At 31.3% G+C, this 21,359-nt stretch overlaps 3 protein-coding genes across 4 annotated transcripts; 2 read left to right on the top strand and 1 right to left on the bottom strand.

The window, feature by feature from the left end:
* The first annotated feature begins 643 nt into the window (after positions 1 to 643).
* On the top strand, positions 644 to 3,454 carry LOC123913439 (phosphoglucan phosphatase LSF2, chloroplastic). Its single transcript, XM_045964185.1, has 5 exons — positions 644 to 1,402; positions 1,569 to 1,774; positions 2,086 to 2,256; positions 2,487 to 2,698; positions 3,151 to 3,454. Exons 1-4 carry the CDS (start codon positions 1,123 to 1,125, stop codon positions 2,688 to 2,690), a joined length of 861 nt encoding a protein of 286 aa, XP_045820141.1. The 5' UTR covers positions 644 to 1,122; the 3' UTR covers positions 2,691 to 2,698; positions 3,151 to 3,454.
* A 1,163-nt stretch (positions 3,455 to 4,617) lies between these two features.
* LOC123913438 (UDP-xylose transporter 3-like) lies at positions 4,618 to 14,190 on the top strand. Its single transcript, XM_045964184.1, has 8 exons — positions 4,618 to 4,656; positions 11,606 to 11,732; positions 12,040 to 12,224; positions 12,325 to 12,392; positions 12,696 to 12,828; positions 13,194 to 13,355; positions 13,447 to 13,719; positions 14,095 to 14,190. The coding sequence occupies exons 2-8, from the start codon at positions 11,612 to 11,614 to the stop codon at positions 14,188 to 14,190; spliced, it is 1,038 nt and encodes a 345-aa protein (XP_045820140.1). The 5' UTR covers positions 4,618 to 4,656; positions 11,606 to 11,611.
* LOC123913436 (pentatricopeptide repeat-containing protein At1g79540-like) lies at positions 4,943 to 9,587 on the bottom strand. Of its 2 annotated transcripts, none has more exons than XM_045964183.1 (3): positions 6,990 to 9,587; positions 6,057 to 6,262; positions 4,943 to 5,718 (listed from the first exon to the last, which is right to left on the bottom strand). In XM_045964183.1, exon 1 carries the CDS (start codon positions 9,285 to 9,287, stop codon positions 7,098 to 7,100), a length of 2,190 nt encoding a protein of 729 aa, XP_045820139.1. In that variant the 5' UTR covers positions 9,288 to 9,587; the 3' UTR covers positions 4,943 to 5,718; positions 6,057 to 6,262; positions 6,990 to 7,097. The 2 variants fall into 2 exon arrangements, with proteins under 2 accessions (XP_045820139.1, XP_045820138.1); XM_045964182.1 differs by having other exon boundaries at positions 6,099 to 6,262; positions 6,990 to 9,575.
* Positions 14,191 to 21,359: the final 7,169 nt, after the last annotated feature.

The following is a 21,359-nucleotide window of genomic DNA, read 5'->3' as shown; positions in this document are numbered from 1 at the left end:
AAGGACCAGATATATTTTATCTTGACAATTTTGTTTGGTACATAGATATAATAATATCGAAGTTTCTATGAGCATAATTCAGTTGGTAGATACATTGATATAATATTTAGGGATCGGGGTTCGAACTTTGATAAACTCACTTATTGACTACTAAACTAGAAAAAGACAAAATATGATATAAAACGGGAAAAGGAAGTTATATGAATCAAGCTTATAGTGCATAAATAAGATATATATTGCGCATCATACAAGTTGATTGGATCAATAAATCACACAATTGAAATGTGATATGCTAATATTAGTTCTAGCTTTAAGTTTCAAAAAATGAGAGATAACTAAATTCTAGCTTGTCAAAAAAACAAAAAACTGGTCCACAATTGAACCACACTTTTGAGAAAGTTCATATTAGAACCCAATCTTTAAGCCCATACTTTTTAAAAAAAAAACATTCTCTCAAGTATGGATTTATAAAAGAATAACTTATAGTATAAGTTAAAATTAGTTTTTACATCTCAACTTTTCTCCAAACACAAAAAACTTATAAAATCTTTCTTGTAAATTGAAAATAATAAACCTTTTCTAATTAAAAAGTTTTTATTAAAAGTTAGTTCAAACTATCTCAAGTGAAAGAATATACTAACTTCTATAGCATCTTTAGAGTCCTCTTTCAGCAAACCCACACAATGATCCTTTCATCTATTTCCTATTTGAACATTGCAACTTGAAGGCCATACAATTGCTCTTGAGGACACAACATTATTTAACATTCACTATTTTAGTAGATGAAATTAATGTGACTCTCATATCTTAAAAATATATTTTTGCATTTTTTATGAATTTTGCTAACGTGTATTCTAAGAACATATGTTAAGAAACTCCTAATTGAATTGTTATCTTAAAAAATACAATAATTTAATTTTCCAAAAATTGCATTCACAACAATCCAGGTTTGATTTTGTTAAAAATAAAAATCCAGGTTTGATTGATGTCCAAGGGCATTTTGGTCAAAACAACCTCGTTATCATCAATCATGTATCATCATATAATGATCATGATGATAGTAATAATCTAAGACACATGTGAGATACAGAAAAACAAAACAAGAGAATCAAACAAAGAAAAATGGAAAGTGTTAGTAACATTGGTTTTTCTTCAACATTCAGAGTTTCTTTGGAAACACAACTACTTACAAACCAGAGGAAACACAAATCTCCATGCACTTTTATGGTTCCTTTCAACTACTCTGTTAGGAAGAACAAAATCTGTTGTAAACTTTCAGAAAGTGGGATTGAAGAGAACCCTACCACCAAAAGGGTATCTAAATCTAAGGACATGATGGAAGAATACAATATAGCTATGAAGAAGATGATGAGAAACCCTTATGAGTATCATCATGATCTGGGTTAGTTTCATCTCTCTATCTCTATTTGTTTTGCCACTTGATCTGTAAATTTCCTGTTTGATATGCACACTTATATTTTGCAATTGATGTGAATGGAAGTTAAGAAAACCATTTGTTTTGCAATTGATCTCATTCAACTGATACTATCAGTGATGTCTAATTTCAGGTATGAATTATAACGTTATAACTGACAATTTGATTGTCGGATCCCAACCACAGAAACCTGAAGATGTAGATCACCTTAAGAAGGAAGAAGGTGTGGCATACATTCTAAACTTGCAACAGGATAAGGATGCTGAGTTTTGGGGAATAGACTTACAGTCAATAGTAAGAAGGAGTCGCGAACTTGAAATTAGACACATGAGGAGACCGGTAAGTAAACCCTTTTTTAGTATAACTATTGAGAATATATACAAAACATTATGTGATAATCTTGACAATGTTCACGAGGTGTCGGCTTAGCAGTGAGAATCTCCTCAAGGATGATTGTAAAATCATAATTAGTAGCTTAGTTTGCATTAGGAAATAAGGCTTTGAGTTGTCATGGCTAATAATCCCTATGCACAATTAAAGGATCATATACTTTTACTGCAATTGATACAATCTCAGAAAAGTTATTCTGACTCTCGTGATCTTGAGATAGTGCCCAGGTTCATTTACATTTTGTTTATTTAAATTATTAGGCAGTAGACTTTGATCCAAACTCTTTGCGAAGTGCGCTACCTAAAGCAGTTTCATCTTTGGAATGGGCAATTTCTGAGGGAAAAGGAAGAGTTTATGTGCATTGTACTGCAGGACTTGGAAGAGCTCCAGCAGTTGCAATTGCTTATTTGTTCTGGTTTTCTGACATGAATGTAAGTCTTAAACCTTCACATTATCTTGGAATCAAGAAAATATAATTGCTGCACAAAACATCTTGGTGATTAATAACTAACAAGGTTTTCCTTGAGCTGCTAAGAGTAGAAAAAACACAATTGCTTCTGATCAATTCGACCTTAACTGAAGTTCGTTAATTAATTCAATGCAACAACTTGATTGGTGCTAATTTTTCGCAAATGAATATGGCCTTTTATTTTTTGGACAGCTAAATGCAGCCTATGATCTGCTAACTTCAAAGAGACCTTGTGGACCAAATAAAAAAGCGATACGTGGAGCTACTTATGATTTGGCTAAGAATGATCCATGGAAGGAGCCATTTGAGAGTCTTCCAGACCATGCTTTTGGGGATATAGCAGACTGGGAGAGGAACCTGATTCAAGACCGTGTCCGTGCTCTTCGTGGAACTTGACAAATTAGGTATGTTTCTATTATTGAAAGAGTTTAATTTTGATACACTGTCAATGTAAAATGTTTTATGCTGTTAGTAAAACACAATCAATCATGTGTAATTTTAAAAATAGTTAAGATTAAAATCAAATGCTTTTAATGATCTGACAATTATAATTTTTTGATAGTGTAAAGAATATTTTCATTAACGGTGTATGTGAATTAAATCCTTGTAGAAATCAGATACATCAGTTATTCAATGAACCTGGAAAAAAAAAATTTGCTTATATATATATATATATATATATATATATATATATATATATATATATATATATATATATATATATATATATATATATATATATATATATATATATATATATATGAGACCAGAGGGAATATATTCTGTTGTATGTATCATGTATGTATATATGTATGTATGTGCTGCTAAGGTGCAATGATATACTTGTGATTGACAGGTTAATGCTTATGGATATTCCTACACAAGTTGTTGTCCTTGCATGATTGGTGCAAATTGCCATAATAGTGCTCAAAACTGGAGACATTTTGAAGCATATTTATACAGATATATAGGTATATTGCCTGTAACTGGTACAAAATATTCCATGTATTATTGATTGGAAAATAAATCAACTTTGTGGCTATGTAGTATGTATCATGATTGTAGAAGGTAGATTAGTAAATAATATTTGAGCCTTCCTCTTCCAGTGGTTTTAGTTCACAATAGAAACTATCTATAAAAATATATCTCTTTCTTTGAAACTCTCCTCCACATAAATATTTAAGATTTCAGAAATAGCCTCAAAATTTGCAAAATTATCTTCAGAATACTTAAGAGTTAAGATAGCAGCCACTCAAGTTCATGCATTTTTCTTAACAAAATAATACTAATATTGAAGACCACAAGTATTGCAAGCATGGAAAAGATAAATTTGGTCACATTATAAGTGTGGAGAAATGATGTTTGGGCATCAAAATTTTGTCGTCAATTGTTTTGTTTATCTGTGTTTTTTTCTTTTTTTTTCACTAGTGTATTTTTTAAATGTGTATAAATTATAAAGTGTAGAAAGTAAAAAGTAAGAGATATAGAGATAAACATATTTGTTATCAATTTTGTGATAGATTATGATATGCTTCACTTGACTTAGTCTCTTCTTTTTATTAAGAAGAAAAAGAAAAGACAACAAGAATACAATCTCTAAGCAAACAACTCCAAAAACATCAACAAGAGAACATGATGCAGGTGACTGAGAAACAAATGGTCCAAGATTTGAGCAATTCCTAACACATTTTTGTATAAATAATTGCACACTTTTAGTCAACCATCACATTTTATATTTGTCTTTAAATAATTTACCAACACATGTTAGCTTTGATTACAGAGACAACTCATGCAATGCAAGTGAATAAACCATCACATCTGAAACATTATACTACTAATAAAGTACAAAAGTAGTAACATGCTCTATAACACATTATTAGAGTCGCTTAATATCTATATGTACAGGTTGATAAAGAATCAAGGTCAAAACACTTTTAACAATACACTGCTATAATGGAAAGCAAGGGAAAGCAATAAGCAATGCATTCCATCAGAAAATCAAAGCCTAAAATACAACAGTTTCTATGTCTGCCTACCTATAAGACACAGACTCCAGCATAGACATCTAACATGACACAACACAGACATACAACAGTTTCTACATATTTATTTATTTATAAAATATGAGAATTAAAATATATGTGTGCATCTAAATTGAACAATTTGTTTAATGACAAAATTTTAAAACAAGATATAATATTCCTTCACTTTCATTCATTCATCTACTACTGAAAACAAGATCAAATTTTGTCATTAACTCCCTTATTGATCATCACTGCTTTGACACATATTTAACCCTCATAGATGTGTTTGATAAGTGTCAGATGTGTCAAAGTAAAAAAAAAAACGAAGGAAAAAAATTGTAAACACTTGTCTGAGTTGTCGGCCACAGAGACACTTAATCCAAGATGTATCCGTGCTTCAGAGCTGCTACTCTATCTGACTAAAAAAACCTTTCTAACCAATTGCAATACCTATAGTTTCCAATAAATGAATCAAAAGCAGCATTTCTTGCCAAGGTGGAAGCCAAAAGGTATAAACCCCCACCAGTGATCAACTAGTGAGCAAATGCAGTATAGTTGAACCTGGCTCAACTACAAAAGATCTCAAGTCCCACACTAGGATGTCAAACTCAGGAACAGGTGCAATCATATTAAATTTGAAGATCTTGTTAAGAAAGAAGACAACAACCAATAGCAAGGAAAAACAATAAAATTTTCCAGCTTGAAAGGCCTAAAACCACCTAATGCAGATTTTCATTACTTGGGTATAATTTAGAGAAATCTTCCCACTGAAGTGTGTTGTGTGAGCAAAAAAAATTCAGCTCCATCCATTGGAATAACATACAAGAATTACAATACATTATATATTATAAAATTGTCAATATGAGTTGATCTAAGCAAAACTGTCAATCATTTTTAGAATGACGTTGAAAGGAGAGTCGGTAGTTTCTTTTCTTGAGGAGAGTTCTGAGTAACTGGATATACCAGTTTAAGTCTCAGTTATTGTAGTTCGGGGAGGGAACATATCAAGATTGTTGTATATGAGATTGATAAAGGAGCATTTCTCTTGGCAGAGCAATATATTCTGATTCTTTCTAGGTTTCTCAATCTTTTTTCCTTTCTTTTCCTTTAATTCAATCTGAGAGGATCTATCAAATGGTCTGAACTTTCGAGGGAGGGTCAGTGTGTGTCATTATGATGCCAGAATGGAGGGATTGGAGACTTCTATGGGTTTGTCGAGGAGATGACCATGCAGCATATGACCCAAGTAGAAAGTGTGGCCACTGAAAAGATATCAAGACACTAAACATGGATGCAGTTGCTAGACATTTCTGTATGCCCCCAGAATGCGTTTAATATCGGTGTGTATATTTGTGCCTCCATATATGTCTGTCTTTTCTATCCATCTTTATGGTATTCAGCTGCAATGGCCACATTACATAAATCACATTTTAGCACTTCGAGCTACATAAGGTATCAACTACATCTGGCTTAAATACTTTTTTTTTATATAGTCGTCTGCCTTAAATTCTACTAATAAAAGAAAATCAGCATCAATAAATAGCAACTAAGTAGTATACAAGTAAACCTGGCATTTTGATACATGTTACAAATTACAATGAACAGGTAATAATGTCTAAACTTTACTAAGTTTTGATCCTTGCATGTTTAAATGTCAAAAGGACGTGGACATCGAATAGAAACCCCATGAAATGTACTATTACCTAATAGTGACTATCCTAAAGAAAGATGCCCTTACCTAATAGTTTATATTATGAGATATCACAACTGATGCCCTCACCTTCTTTACCGATATTTGCTTGAGTCTCTGAGGTGTAAACAAAGAAATATACTGAAGCATACAACAAACCGAAACACCACTAAAACACCTCAAATGAATGGTCTACAGGATGTGATGACAATCATGCGGAACGAGCACAAAAATTTGCCCTTTCAACGTCAGCCCTGCAAGAAGTTAGAGAAATTGTCAAGAATAACAGCATCAATAATGTCCCAACATCATAGAAACATTTTATACGTTGATGAATGTAACAGAAAATGATCTAACAACCAAAATAAATATTGCATTTTGTTTTTCCATTGGGGCAGCAAGCCCATATGGTCATTTCTCCATAAGCACCAAGAGACATCTTCATACAAGGAGTGCCCAAGGTGTGTCGAAGCAAAGAAAAGAATAAACTATTCTGGAAGACTTGTTTGAGTTGTCCGGCACATGTCATACAAGTGTCGGACACTGATCCAAGGAGTGTCGAAACAAAGGGGGGGAAATTTTGGGACACTTGAGTTGTCTGCTATGTGTCATACGAGTGTCAAACACCACAACAAGCCTAATCCTAGCGGTGTCTGTGTGCAAATGAAGAACCAAACGCACACTAAAGAAAGAAACATTGTGGGTATGGCATGTCAGAGAGATCAAGAGTCCAAGTGATATTGGATGTGCCTATTTGTTTGTACAAAACAACTCCAATCAGCCTTTAAAATCCTAAAGCAATAAAGAAAATTATCAAATATTAAGTGTTCAGATTCCTATCAATTCTAGGCATATCATTTCCTGGTTTAAAGTAAAGTTTTGAAAGTCATCAAGCAATAACATACCTCTCAATTGATCCTTGTACTATTTTATAATAACTAAAAATACATTATTTGAAATTCAACATACACACAGGGGTACCTTTGGTTCATCACAAAGTGTAGTGAGTCTCTTGTTTCCTAACTGGGGATATTCCCTGAAGAGCCACATAAGGAAATCCGTTCATCTGAATCAGTGTAATTTAATCCTTCAGAGAACATTTGTTCTTTGCTTTCTTTTTTGGTATTGGGGTATATGGTATCCAAAAGATGTCATCCTACCAATAAGATCAACTACCCAATCCTTATAATCTTTGGAATCAAGATGCTTGAGGAGGTGGTTACAAATTTTTGGCCTCAACATAAAACCTTTGTCAAGACTGTAGAGAAATATTTTTCTTGCTTCATATAGCCTACTTTTCTTACAAAGACCTTTGATCAAATGTACGCAACTTGTAGCGTTGATTTTGATATTGAACTCGTCAAGAACTGAGAATATAATTAATGCTTCGTCTACTTTTTCTACGTGACAGAATCCAATAAGTAGAATTGTGTATGGAGCTAAATTAAAATCTCTGGCCCTAAAGTCCAGTTCAAGTAAACCACGAATCACTTGTTCCAATTTTTCTCCGACTAAATATTCCTCTAGAGCACGGATTGAATCATTGTCCCGACTTGGGAGGCTCTTCAGATATTTGAAATAAAGATTAAATGCCAGCGAGACCTTGCTCTTTTTACACAACCGAGTCATAAGTGTTCTATAAACTGAAAGGGTAGGTTCACAGCCATCTTCCTGCATACGATTAAAAATGTTAAAGGCTTCCTCTTCGCTTTCAACTCCTTTAATAAGTGTCCCATAAGTAACACAATCGGGTGAGAGACCATTCTTTTGCAGTTCCTTAAAAAGGTGGCGAGCGCGTTGAATCTCACTAGCCCTACAACAGGCATTGATTAGAATGTTGTATGTAATAATGTCAGGCTTAACCCTACTATTGGTAAGAGTGAGAAACTCGTAAGCATTCAAAAATTGCCCGTCTTCACACATTTGCTGCACCTTTTTCTGGAGATCGGGACCCCTTAAAAATAACCAATATGTTCTCCTCATCTCCATATTGTAACACAAAAGGATTGCCTCCTCAAGTTTATGGGCTTTGCACAGTCCATTTATAAGCGCATTGAAGGTCACAACTGAAGGAACGAATCCAAGCTTCTCGATCCGATGAAATAATTCTTGTGCTTCATCAATCATTCCTCTCTTACACATTTCACATATGATAATCGTGTGCGTACAAACATTTTCCTTAGAAATCTCAAGACGAAGAGATTGCGCTCGATTCAAAAGACCTACATCACATAAACCTTTAATTATTGCATTGTAGCAATGAGCATCAGGAGTTAAACCTATCTGAGTCATCTCATCTAACATCCTAATAGCTTCACCAACCCTGCCCTCATCCGACAGACCACGTATCATAATGGCGTACGTAACAGCATCAGGCACAATGCCCTCCTTAAACATCCTTGTATACCACGCGTGTGCTTCACTATATCTCGTGGCTCTAAAAAATGCATTAATAAGAGAACAATAGCCATTTTGATTAAGCGAGAAACCATCTATCTTCATGGACCGTACAAAAGAAACTGCTTCATCTAACCTCCCCAGCTGACAATACCCATTAAGCAAAACATTACAAGAAACAACATCCGGCGGGTACCCATTTTCTTTCATCGTATTAAACCACTTATGTGCCTCATCCATATTTTTCGCCTGGCATAAACCATAAAGAACAGAGGTATTCGATAAAGCATCAGGAACAAGATTAACCTTTTGCATTTCATCAACCATCTCAAGTGCACCCTTAACATTACCACTTTTACAAAACCCATCAATCAACATATTATAAGTATAATCATTAAGAACAACATTGCATTTAACCATAGTATTATACAATGCAAAAGCAAGCTCAAATAACTGTTTCCTCAACACATCTCTCAAAATTGTGTTATATATATGAGCATCAGGAACAATACCCAATTCGCGCATTCTACCGAAAGTTTCTATAGCTTTATTGGTCTGACCCAAATGAGAATAAGACCTAACCAAAGCTCTAACAGAATCTGAAGTTAACAAAATCCCTTTTTTATTAAGAAGCTCAAGAGCTTCCCAGTAAATAGAATGCAAATTGTTACGGGCAAGAAAATCACTAACCAAATAATAGGGTTCATCGGTGAAAGTGTCGAATTTGAGTGCAACCCAGATGCAGAAACGAAGACCTAGTAAGTCGGAAGCAGCGGAAAATGATCGGGGAGAATTGTTGGGGGGTCGGCGGAAGCCGCCGCAGGAACAAGGTGGGATCGGAGTGAATGCTTTCTTGAACTTGGAGAAGGTCAAGGTCAACATTTCGGTTCTGGGTAGCTTCAATGAAGATTACACCGATCTGAAATTGAGTAGAGAAATCATCGAGTTATCCATGGACACCGGAGAGTAAAAAGATAACCGCGTTGGTGATAGAAATCATACATATGGTGTCTTTTTGAGTGAAATTTGTGAGTATTATTTAGTTGTGTTAGATGGAGAAAATGTAAGGTTTATCTGCTATGGTGGCGGTGGCTGACAAGAGTTTAGGGACGGCGGGTGACGAGTTTAGGTTTGTCAGTTATGTTTTTTCTTTTTGTTATATGGATGATTATGATCAAATATGTGTCGCCATCGATTTTGTAAAATTTAAATTTATTCGAGACTTGTGCACCATGCATCACATGAATCACTTGTTCATGTTAGACTTGGCCCTCTATACATGTGAGTTTGTAGGAAGATTATGTGTTACACAGGTTTTTCGACGGAGATTAGTCGTTGTTTGTTAATAGTGGTGGAAACTTTGTATTAATATTTTTGGGTATTCTGAAAATCAATATGTGATTATACTTTTTGTATTTTATATTTTTTGTTTTTTAGTGCAATAAACTGTGAATATTTTGAAAAGAGTTCAAAGAATTACGTATAGTGTGTATGCTAGGTCTTCAGATATAGTGTTTAAGATGATTGATTTTGTCATTCAAAAAAAATGTAGTTGCGCAGCTTGTTGTTCGATTATCTTTCAAGTATAATTATATTATATTATATATATATATATATATATATATATATATATATATATATATATATATCATATTTTATATTTTAAAAAAAAATCAGGATATCTCATTTATTCATATTCATATCAAAGGTGGAATGAATTTTATTAGTTATTGATGATTACGAGGAAAGAAAAATGTGAGCATATGCAATTTGCTTTTGTATTTATGTTCATGAAAATAAGTAAAAGTAAATCTTAAAAATGAAAAGATATAGTATTTTTTACTTATAATTTAGTATAGTAAAAAGTTTTTTTTTTATATAAATTGAGAAGGAGGAAGAATAGTAATATAGTATAATAATGACAATCATACGCATTAAATAAATTGTTTCGCTCTAATGGCGGAGCTATGGGGTATACTATCATCACTCCATGTAGCAATGGAAAAAGGGCTACCGTAAAGTTTATTTCGAGTCATATTCAACAGTTGCTATCAATTTTATTGAGAAGGGTTGTTCGCAAAATCACTCTTGTGCTTCTGTTGTTTTTTGCATCAATCGCCTTAAGATGCAGGAATGAGAGGTGGACTTCTGACACATAATACAGGCAGACAAACTAGGTTGCAGACTGGTTTGCAAATCACGCGTTAATTTTATCTACGATTATTCATGTTTTTAATAATCCCCCATCGATGTGTGTAAACCTTTTATGGCAAGAGTGTGCTGAAATTTATTTTAGTCGTAGAGTTTCGTTGTATGTTGGTCTAATGGCCCCCGTGTAACCAAAAAAAAAATGTGGAGTAACATTTTTTTTTGGTTGATAGACAAAATGACAAAGTCATTGAAAACCTACACACACAAAGTGAAGTGACTAATACTAGTAATTTCGATCCCAACATCTGATACTAGCAATTTCGATATTTCTACCGGTTGAGCTGGACTAATGTGCAGTAACATTATTACCACCTTATACGAAAAACTTAAAACAAAAGTAATACTATAATAGAGTAAAACATGACATTTTATAAGGATCATCAATTTTGAGGAAGAAAATTAAAAAGTGGGTAAAGCAAAACCATAAGTATTTTAGTAAAGTATCAATAAAAAAATTGACGATAATTATCAATTAGCTTTTATTTGTTTGGAACTAAAATTACACCATGACCTCTTATTCTTGTATCCTTTTTACAAACCGCAACAAACAAGAACATAACATAAACCACCACAATCATGGGCAATTTTCATTAACTTTTACAAACCTCAACATTTTCACTTTCTCCAATTTTTGTTTCATTTGGTTCGATTTCTGTTAACTTTTTCTATTCATTAATCGAACCACATTTTCTCCCTAATTCCTTCACAAATGACTATAAAATTTCATCACACAAAATCATAATTTGTGTCTATATAAAATTTTATTCTAAATCTTTTCTCGCAATTCGTTGAAAACCACACTCACACCCGTTTAAATTTGCTCATGTGAGTTTATGTTTCCTCAATACACTTGTTTATGGGTTTTGGCTAATCATGTTGTTTGCTTCAACATATATTTTTCTTGTTATATGTTTTCTTTTTCGTATCTTGGTGTTCGATAAATTTTGTGACTTTGTTGTTGGTGTTTTATTTTGTTTAGAATAACATAGTAGAAGATGGGTGACGGGGAAAAATTTCAGTTGGGAACTATTGGTGCGTTGAGTTTGTCTGTGGTGTCATCGGTGTCGATTGTGATTTGTAACAAGGCGTTGATGAGTGGGTTACATTTCATATTTGGTAAGTTCATAAAGGTTTTGATTGTTTCCAAATTTATTTATATGTTACGAATGTAAAATAGACCTCTGGATGCATTATGTTTAAGCTTTATTCTTAGGCAAAAGAGATATTGTGACATGATAACAACATCACTTCTTATCATAACTTGAAAATCTTGTATCCTACGTAATTGAGGTTTTCTCCTCGACATATTCAATAAATGTGAATGTCTATTTAAATTAAAATATTAATATTTAGAGAAAATATCAAATAATTTCTATCATCTAACAATGTAAAGTTCTAAAGATTTTAAAGCATACCCTTGCAGCTACAACTTTGACCAGTTGGCATCTCCTTGTTACATTTTGTTCTCTTCATGTGGCTTTAAAAATGAGATTTTTTGAGCACAAGCCTTTTGAGCAGAAAGCTGTGATGGGATTTGGAATTCTAAATGGAACTTCAATTGGACTTTTAAATTTAAGTCTCGGTTTCAATTCGGTTGGCTTTTACCAGGTTATTTATCTTTGTTTGAGTTATATTTTGTAAAACTTTTATTATTGTTTAAGAATATTTTCGCCATTTTTTTAATAAACTTTTTTATATATGCATTCAGATGACTAAGCTTGCAATAATTCCATGTACTATTCTACTAGAGATCCTTTTCCTTGGCAAGAAATTCAGGTCTCATTTAGTCTCCTATCATTGATATACATTTATTGTTGCACTATTATCCTTCCAATTACCTTTCAGTTACCTTGTTACACTGTAGCTGTTAACTTGAATTTCTACCATGGTGAATATTTTGATGAAAAAGATACATATGTTGGAAGAGATTAACTGAAAGGATAACTGTGCAACAAACACCTATTTATTACATAAAAAACTTAAAACATAATTGTTACAAACGTAAATCTCAAGGAATGTTTAGATGCATTTATCCTATTTTAAATTATATTAACTCGTCTTATTTTTCCACAATTACAGTAGAAGAATACAATTTTCCCTTGCAGTCCTCCTTTTGGGTGTTGGAATTGCAACAATTACTGATTTGCAACTTAATGCATTGGGATCTTTCTTATCTATTCTAGCAATAATAACGACGTGTGTTGCTCAAATTGTATCCTTACAGAAATTTTAAAATAACTATGAATATTTTTTGTAAAAATTGTGTTTGCTTGTTGTGCAGTGCAGTATTGCTTATTCTTACGAATTTATTTTTAATGCTAAACATGTTGCTAACTACATAGGGGGAAGTGTTATATAAATGCATTTTTTTGTCAAGTAGTATGGTAACTAGAATTATATTCTTAAGATGAATAAGTAGAGTGTTCAGGGTTCGAATTCTGATCCTTGCATATATTATGTGATGTCTCTATTAACTGAGTTATCTCACAAAGACTATATGTGAATGCATGTATTCCCTTCATTTGAACATTTGTGAATTTATTATGTTTTGTTAAGATCTTAATCAGCTCATTTCAGATGACAAATACCATCCAAAAAAAGTTTAAAGTTTCTTCTACTCAACTTTTATATCAATCATGTCCATATCAAGCAGCAACTCTATTGATAACAGGACCATATTTAGATAAAATTCTCACTGACCTAAATGTTTTTGCTTTCAAGTACACAACACAAATAACGGTGAGATTTAAAAGTTTTAGTGTACTTATTGACCAATTTAAACTCATCTCATTTACTAATTTATTTTCAATTGTTATTTTATGCATTGCAGTCTGTCATTGTTCTTTCATGCCTTATTTCTATCTCAGTAAACTTTAGTACATTTCTTGTAATTGGAAAAACATCTCCAGTCACCTACCAAGTTCTTGGACATCTTAAGACATGTCTTGTATTGGCTTTTGGTTATATTATTGTTCGTGATCCTTTTAGTTGGAGGAACATATTAGGAATTTTAGTAGCCATGATTGGGATGCTTCTATATTCTCACTATTGCGTAATTGAGAATCAACAAAAGGCAGCTGAAACTCCAATACAAGTATCACAGGTTTGTTTATTTACACGTCATTTGCATTTGATCTGCTAAAAAATAAGGGACTGAACATGACAACTTCAGTTGTACTGTTTTTTATTCTAAAATTGTTTCTGAAACTTGATAAACTGGGGACTATTGGACTGGACAAAAACTGCAATTTTTGTCTCTCATTGAACCACGATACAACTTTTTGTCCTCCGGACAATTTGTCTAAAATACCAAAATAATCTTGTGTCCAAAAAATATCGTACAAGACAAAATTTGTTCAGTACCTTAAATTTTGTCATGTGTTATGTCATGTATTATTTTGTCCAATACTTATATTTTGCGGATCGAACGATGATACAATAAATTATTTTGTGATTCTTTGTTATATGATGTTTGCAGACAAGAGAAGGTGAAACTGATCCTCTCATTAACGTGGAGAGTGGAAATACAATGTTGAACAAAAGGCCCCCTATTTGGAGCAAAGAAAAAGACTAACTTTATATATATGAGTATTTTAAATCACCACTAACAACATTATATCAACCTATACAGGAATTATATCCTTAGTACGACAGTTGTATAAACTCAAATATTAACTAACTACAGGGGTGAATTTATTCACTTGATACTATTAGTTTAGTATGTACATATTGGTAGTCAACCAACAATATATTAGTGGGGGAAAGAAATTCATGGTACTGGTCAGTCTAGGCAAAAAAAATTGGCTATGTTCATCAAGTACTTGTTGGATGTTTTTAACATCATTTCACATGTATATAAACATTTATATAAACATTTCAAATTTTATTCCTTACATTAGCATATAATAATGTAGCAAAATTTTAGTAAGACACTCTTTAGAGTACACTTTTCAACACGATACTTTCATTTGGTTGAAATTCACACGAGTTTCATCAACTTTACACGGGACTTACATAGCTTAATGTAGGGGTGTACGTGGGCCGGATTGGGTTGGGTTTGGCCAAAACCAAAACCCAAACCACATATGGTACTCCGGGTTGGGTTTAGTAAAATAACCACCCGTTATAACATTGGGCCGGGTTGGGTAAATCCACTAATTTCCGGGTTGGATTGGGTTGGGTTGTGGGTTACCCAAATTATTTTTCTATTTTTTTTATTAAATATCTAAATATTGAATCATCATAGTTTCTCATAAAAAATAACTCAATCAATGTATCTTCTTGAAAAATAGGGTAACTTTTTTTCACTATAAAAAATAATCACCCATTTTTTTGTGTAAATCTACTAATTTACGGGCTGGATAGCGTGTTATCTAAATGATTTTTTTGCTTTTTTTAATATCAAATGACTAAACCATGAATCACTATATTTGTTTATGAAAATTATTCAATTTTTTAAAATTTTTAAAAAATAATGCGAAAAGTTATCATATGTTATGAACTATTCCTAGAGAATAACAAGAATAAAGAAGAAGAGATGAATGAGAGAAAGAGAAGAGAGAATAGACTCTTGTATTGTTCTATTCAAGGTGTACATCACATTGTAACAAAGGGGTCCTATTTATAGGACACATTTAGGGGACAAGAAAACCTACACAATAATGGACATTCATTACATATTATTATTCATAACACTCCCCCTTGAATGTCCATCAAGGATATGTCTCGTTAAAATCTTACTAGAGAAAAAACCATTAGGAAAGAAAAAAAATCCTAGTGAAGGAAAAAGAGTACATATCATCTTTTATATGTGAACTGCCTCGTTAAAAACCTTACCAGGAAAACCCAGTGGGACAAAACCACGGTGAAGGGAAAAAGAGTGCAGAACATATATATTTATGTCTCCCCCTCATAAAAATAATTATTATACATGAGATGAAAAATCAAATAATCTTCTGTACTAGCTGCTCCAAAGTTTTACTAAAAGTTGACTCTGTAGAAAAATCTGTCATATCTTCTTTATTATACTCTTCTCTAAATTAACACAGCGTCTGATATTATCTTCATGTTTAGTTGTTGCAGGAACCATCATTTTGTAATAAAACAACGAATTTCTTGTATGTGTTGAATTACAGTCCTCGACAAAAACATCTTCTCAACTTGCTTGATGTAGTGCTAAAATCTTCACATGATTGGATGATATTGTTGTTTCTTTAAAGTATAAATAATTGTATGTTTTGCTTTACTTCAATATTTGGGTTGGATGAATAGGCAAAAATAAAATACTACGAAATTATAGCAAATATATTAGTGAGCTTAATTGAATTAAGATATGGTACTTCAGGACCAATTCAGATTGTTCATCATTTTCTTGAGGCATGACACATCAAATGACATTGCAACCATTTTTAGTATACAACAAATTAGATTTGTCAATGTCAAATTGTTTTAATAATTTTGCTATATAATCTTATTTAAATTATAAATTTAAATGAGAATATCTCATAAGCTCTTCGGGAGTCTAGATGATATTTTATCATTAATATAAGCCTCAGATATAAATAATTCATTGTCAAATATAACTAAATCCTTCAAGAATCATCATTATCAAGTGGGCCAGTCAAATACGTTAAAACACATATTTCACATGAATTGAGTATTTCAGATGCTACTCAACTTAATTAATTTTTGAATTCACTTCAGGTGAATATGCTTCTTGAAAATCAATGATTGACATTTATCAATATACTTGAATAACAATTCAAACTCTAAACATTTTGTTTTTATTATTTTTCTCTTGAAAACTTATTCATATCGATTTATCTCCATCTGCAGATGAAATGGACTACTGGTCCAAAAACATTTCGCTTTGCAAAGCTAGTTTAATTTTGTATCAATTGCGTCTATCTTATTTAGTCAATCATTTCATTGTCTATAATCCTTAATAGACTTTGATTTATGATCCTCATTGTCATTTATCACATATATAGCGCTTTATTATGTGCAAAAATATTGTCAACGTTGACTTCATCTCGGTTCCATCGTATTCCATTCATGACATAGTTTGTCGAGATCTCTATATTTTCGTAAATTACAGGTACCTGATAAGTTCTTCTGGAACTGGAAAATTAATTATGTCAAATACTATTTTCATATCCTCACTCGGGTCATCTTTGTTTTAGCTCCTTTTCTTATTTGAGGATTTTTATCTTTGGAACCGATTTGCTTACCATGCTTCACGCGTGGTTAGGAATCATTTGCAATATTAGATTGTCCAACAGGGACATTCATTTTTATTGGAGCATTAGCAGCTGTTGATTGATTTCATAAACTTTGCAAATGAGTTATCTTTTGAACTTCTGGTTCATATTGATTTCTAAGAGGATCAAAATAACAATTATTAATTTATTTCAAAACATTTCAATTGAACTTCTAGTTCATATTTTTAGCTGCTTATTATCTCCCCCTAATATTGGGAAAACTAATTCACCAATTGATAATCAGCCCATAAAACTGTAAAAAAATCTCCAATTATTGGCTCACTTTGGAGATTCATATAAAAATTATTTTCCCAATATTCTTTTACTACCCATTTAAATGCATTATATTGGAGCAATTGAAACGTACCCAACACATCCAAAAATGTATATATGGGAAAATATGTTTATAAACTAAAATTCAAATAAATTAGGGGAGAGCTTATGTATATAATAATTTGTTGGCATGATGCTATTCAATATCTCAACATACATGTTTGAATGTTCCAAACTATAACTTAGAATGGATCTTCAGGTCCATTATTTTTTTTTTGTTTGTATGAACATATTTCATAAGTTGTTTGGTATAAATTTCAATTAACATATGATATTTATCAAATACTTTCTAGAATAATATATATAAAATGATCTCTTAAAAATAATCTCACAAACTTCTGGTTGTGAGTTTATAACAAACATACATGTGACCATTTGGTTGATGCATCAATTCAAATTTTAGAAATCTAATCGGTCCACATGATCGGTGTATTGATTTACAAATATCACCTTATATATATTCTAAAAAAATAAAAGATGTTCATTTACTTAATTTATCAACTTCCTTTGGGAACTAGTAACACATAAAAATTATTAGATTGAATGAACTTCTGGCCATTCAATACATATCCATAGAAATTTTTCGCATCATAATAGACCAGAAATGACCCAACTGATCTTGTCAATGACAAAATTAATATGATTTATTTGTAAACTTCTGGTTTCCTTGAACATGTGCTTAAGTTGCCCTAATATCATAAGTACACCACAAACTAGAGATAAAAGTTGATAATATGTCTCGTAATATAGAGATAAAATATCTTTGTCATTTCTTGATTCAATATGATATTCATTTATGTGAATATCCTTCGGTAACAAATTTCTTTAAGACTTAAAATATAAAATACATTGGCAAAGTGTAACTTTGTTTCTCGATATAACAATGTATTTGCTCTTCTGGAGCTTCAATCAGTTTTGTACTATAAAACATAGGATTTAATTCCTTCCATTTTTTTTTTTTTTTTATGAATAGTAATATAGATACATACTTTCATGCTAACAAAAATATGTTTCAGCAAAAAAAATTCTTTTCGGTAGAACATAATAAAAAATAGTAATAATTTATTTGTTAGAGAATTAAAAGAGTAAACAAAAAAAATAGTAACAAAATAATATTTCTATTGATTTCAACGAAATAAGAAAATAGTAGCATTTAGATTATTTTTTTATTTGAAACCATAGTAGCATTTAGAATTAAAATCAATAAATTGATTTAAATAAGTAACCGAATAATTAAAATCAGTTTATATTTGCAAACTGTAACCGAATTATAATTATAAGTAAAAAAAAAACCTATTCAAAGCTTAAGGCAAAAAAAAAAATCAACATAAAATAAACTCAGAACTTAATGTATTCAAAGAAAAATAGCAAAATGTAAAGTGCCAACATAAATAAGGCTCAAATATATCATGTTGCTTTTCACATCACAAATGTGAATAACGTTTTAAAGTATTCACAAAATTATTTTTTCAAATTTGCTACTTCGGGAGCATATTCACGATACATAAATAATTTTTATGTTAATTTCCTTTAATTTAAGTCCAACTTATACTAAGATCAAATGAATCATATGGACTTTAATCATATTGTAAAAATGTAGTTCTTCAGGAACTCAACAATAAATCTCTATTTAGAATGGTCAGAGAAAATCACAATTTTACAATCTTTCAACAAGCACGTTCTAAATAAGTAGGATCCATACGATCATAATTGAAGTCACCTTAAATGAAATGAGTCTCGATATTTTTCACTTTATTTTTTGAGTAATCGTTCATAAAGATCAACAAAATTCTTTGGTGTATGACAAGTACAATACCAACGTCCTTTGCCTCCACAACGATAATATATATTTTCATTAGCTTTACTAATTTTCATTAGCTTTATATATTTTGTCCATGATAATCGTGTGTTATTACATTCACTTCTGGGAATGGAGTAACATCAGTGGGTTGGATTTCATTCACTTCTGGGAATGATTTTTCATTCATTTCTCATTGATACTATTATCAAATGATAAATTTAAGCAAATCAAATAGTAACTTACAGAAAGATGGTATATGAATGACATTAACTAATTGACATATGCATGGTATATGTAACGTATTGGAAATAAATTGGCATATAATCTTATAGTTTTAATTGTTTATGCCTTTTAATATGATGCGCACCAAATTCAAACATGAAATGTATACATCATGAGCAATATACAAAGAAGTATTCTATAAGAAAAATTAGCGCATGATATATGTATGTTTAGTTTTGATTATTATTATTATTACGGTAAATAAATAAATCCAATAAAAATTACAACTTGCTATGACTCTAAAAAAAATTGATAAAGTTATCCTTTAAGGATGCATGTATATTGAATTCTTCTGGAATTCATAAGAAATAATTTAATTTTTTCTTTTAAGTTCTTCGGGAACTATATATATAATATCGTTATAATGTAAAAATAATTCTTTATGCAATCCTTCAGGGATGCATATATAACATTGAATTCTTCATGAGTTTTTCAAGAACTCTATAATAGATCTTATCAGATATTTTCTACATCCTTCAGGGATGTGTCACAATTGAATTCATCAAGATTTCATGGAGAATACAATTTGAATTTTTAAGTTCTTCAATGAATGAAAAACAAAGATGTATCCATAATGAATTCTTCAGGAATTCGTGGGAAATACAAATTGATTTTTAAATTGTTCAAGAACTGTATAACAGATCAAATCAGTTATTTATCCAATCCTTAAAGGATTGATGTTCATTTTACTTATATCTATGAATCTTCAAAATTCATATTTTAAAAGATATTTTACGGTACTTTTAGAAGCTTATGCTTATGAATCTTCAGGATTCATATTTTAAAATTTCATCATACTATGAATCTTCAGGATTCATATTTTAAAATTTATCACACTATGAATCTTCAGGATTCATATTTTAAAATTTATCACACTATGAATCTTCAGGATTCATATTTCAAAAATTTCACCACGATATTTTTGGATCGTAGGTTTGTGAATCAATATAAAAAAAACGAGAAGAAAAAAAATCTGAAAAAATAGAATAAAAAAAATCATAGATAAAATAAAATTGTCACTTCCCATTGTTGTTATATCTTTCTTGAAAGGGGAGAGACTATCGTGCTGATAACGTGTTATAAACTATTCCTAGAGAATAACAAGAATAAAGAAGAAGAGATGAATGAGAGAAAGAGAAGAGAGAATAGACTCTTGTATTGTTCTATTCAAGGTGTACATCACATTGTAACAAAGGGGTCCTATTTATAGGACACATTTAGGGGACAAGAAAACCTACACAATAATGGACATTCATTACATATTATTATTCATAACATCATATTTGTTTATAAAAATTATTCAATCTTTTTTATTTTCGTAAAAAATAGTATAACTCATTTTCAATGTAAAAATATTTAATAATCAAATGAAAAAATCTTTAGTATTTTGATAAAAAAAATTCAAGAAACATAGCACTAGTGGGTTAGTGGGTTTTTTGGGTTGGGTCCGGTTTTACCCGAAACCCGATTTTTTTAATGGGTTTTTCATTTTTGAAATCCATATCCACCCACTTGCCCGACCCAACCCACTTTTTTGGGTTGGGTTGGGTGGGTTTGACCGGGTCGACCGGATTTGCCCAACCCATGTACACCCCTAGCTTAATGATTACTTTAATTAATATGAGGGAGTGTATTGGAAACATTGTGTTAGATAAAGTCTTATCAACACTCTTCGACATCTAATGACAATCTTAATTGCACTTTTCCTGCTTATATTGCTACAATCTATGGAGTTATCTTTAAAAGCTAAATTCAACATTGCCGGCGGATGGTGTGTTTATCCTTTTAACTGTATAGTTAAGTAATGTTATTTTGGTGGGTATAGATACTACTAGAGCATTAACTTTTTTCTTGTATTGATTGGATGTAGTACTATCTATACCTATCTCTTGGCGTGAGTTAAGTATCTTTTGTACTGTTACCTTTTATTATTAAAATTAATATAATTTTTTCCTGTTAAAAAAAAAATCGTTGGCGGAGGATGACATATTATAGGGTCTTCCTCTTCCCTTAATTCGTCACTAAGAAAAATGACGGTAAAAGGTTGCAAGCATCAAATCATAAACC

This window comes from Trifolium pratense, linkage group LG3, assembly GCF_020283565.1.
Source record: "Trifolium pratense cultivar HEN17-A07 linkage group LG3, ARS_RC_1.1, whole genome shotgun sequence".
Lineage (NCBI taxonomy): Eukaryota > Viridiplantae > Streptophyta > Magnoliopsida > Fabales > Fabaceae > Trifolium > Trifolium pratense.
This window is presented reverse-complemented; position numbering and strand designations above follow the sequence as displayed.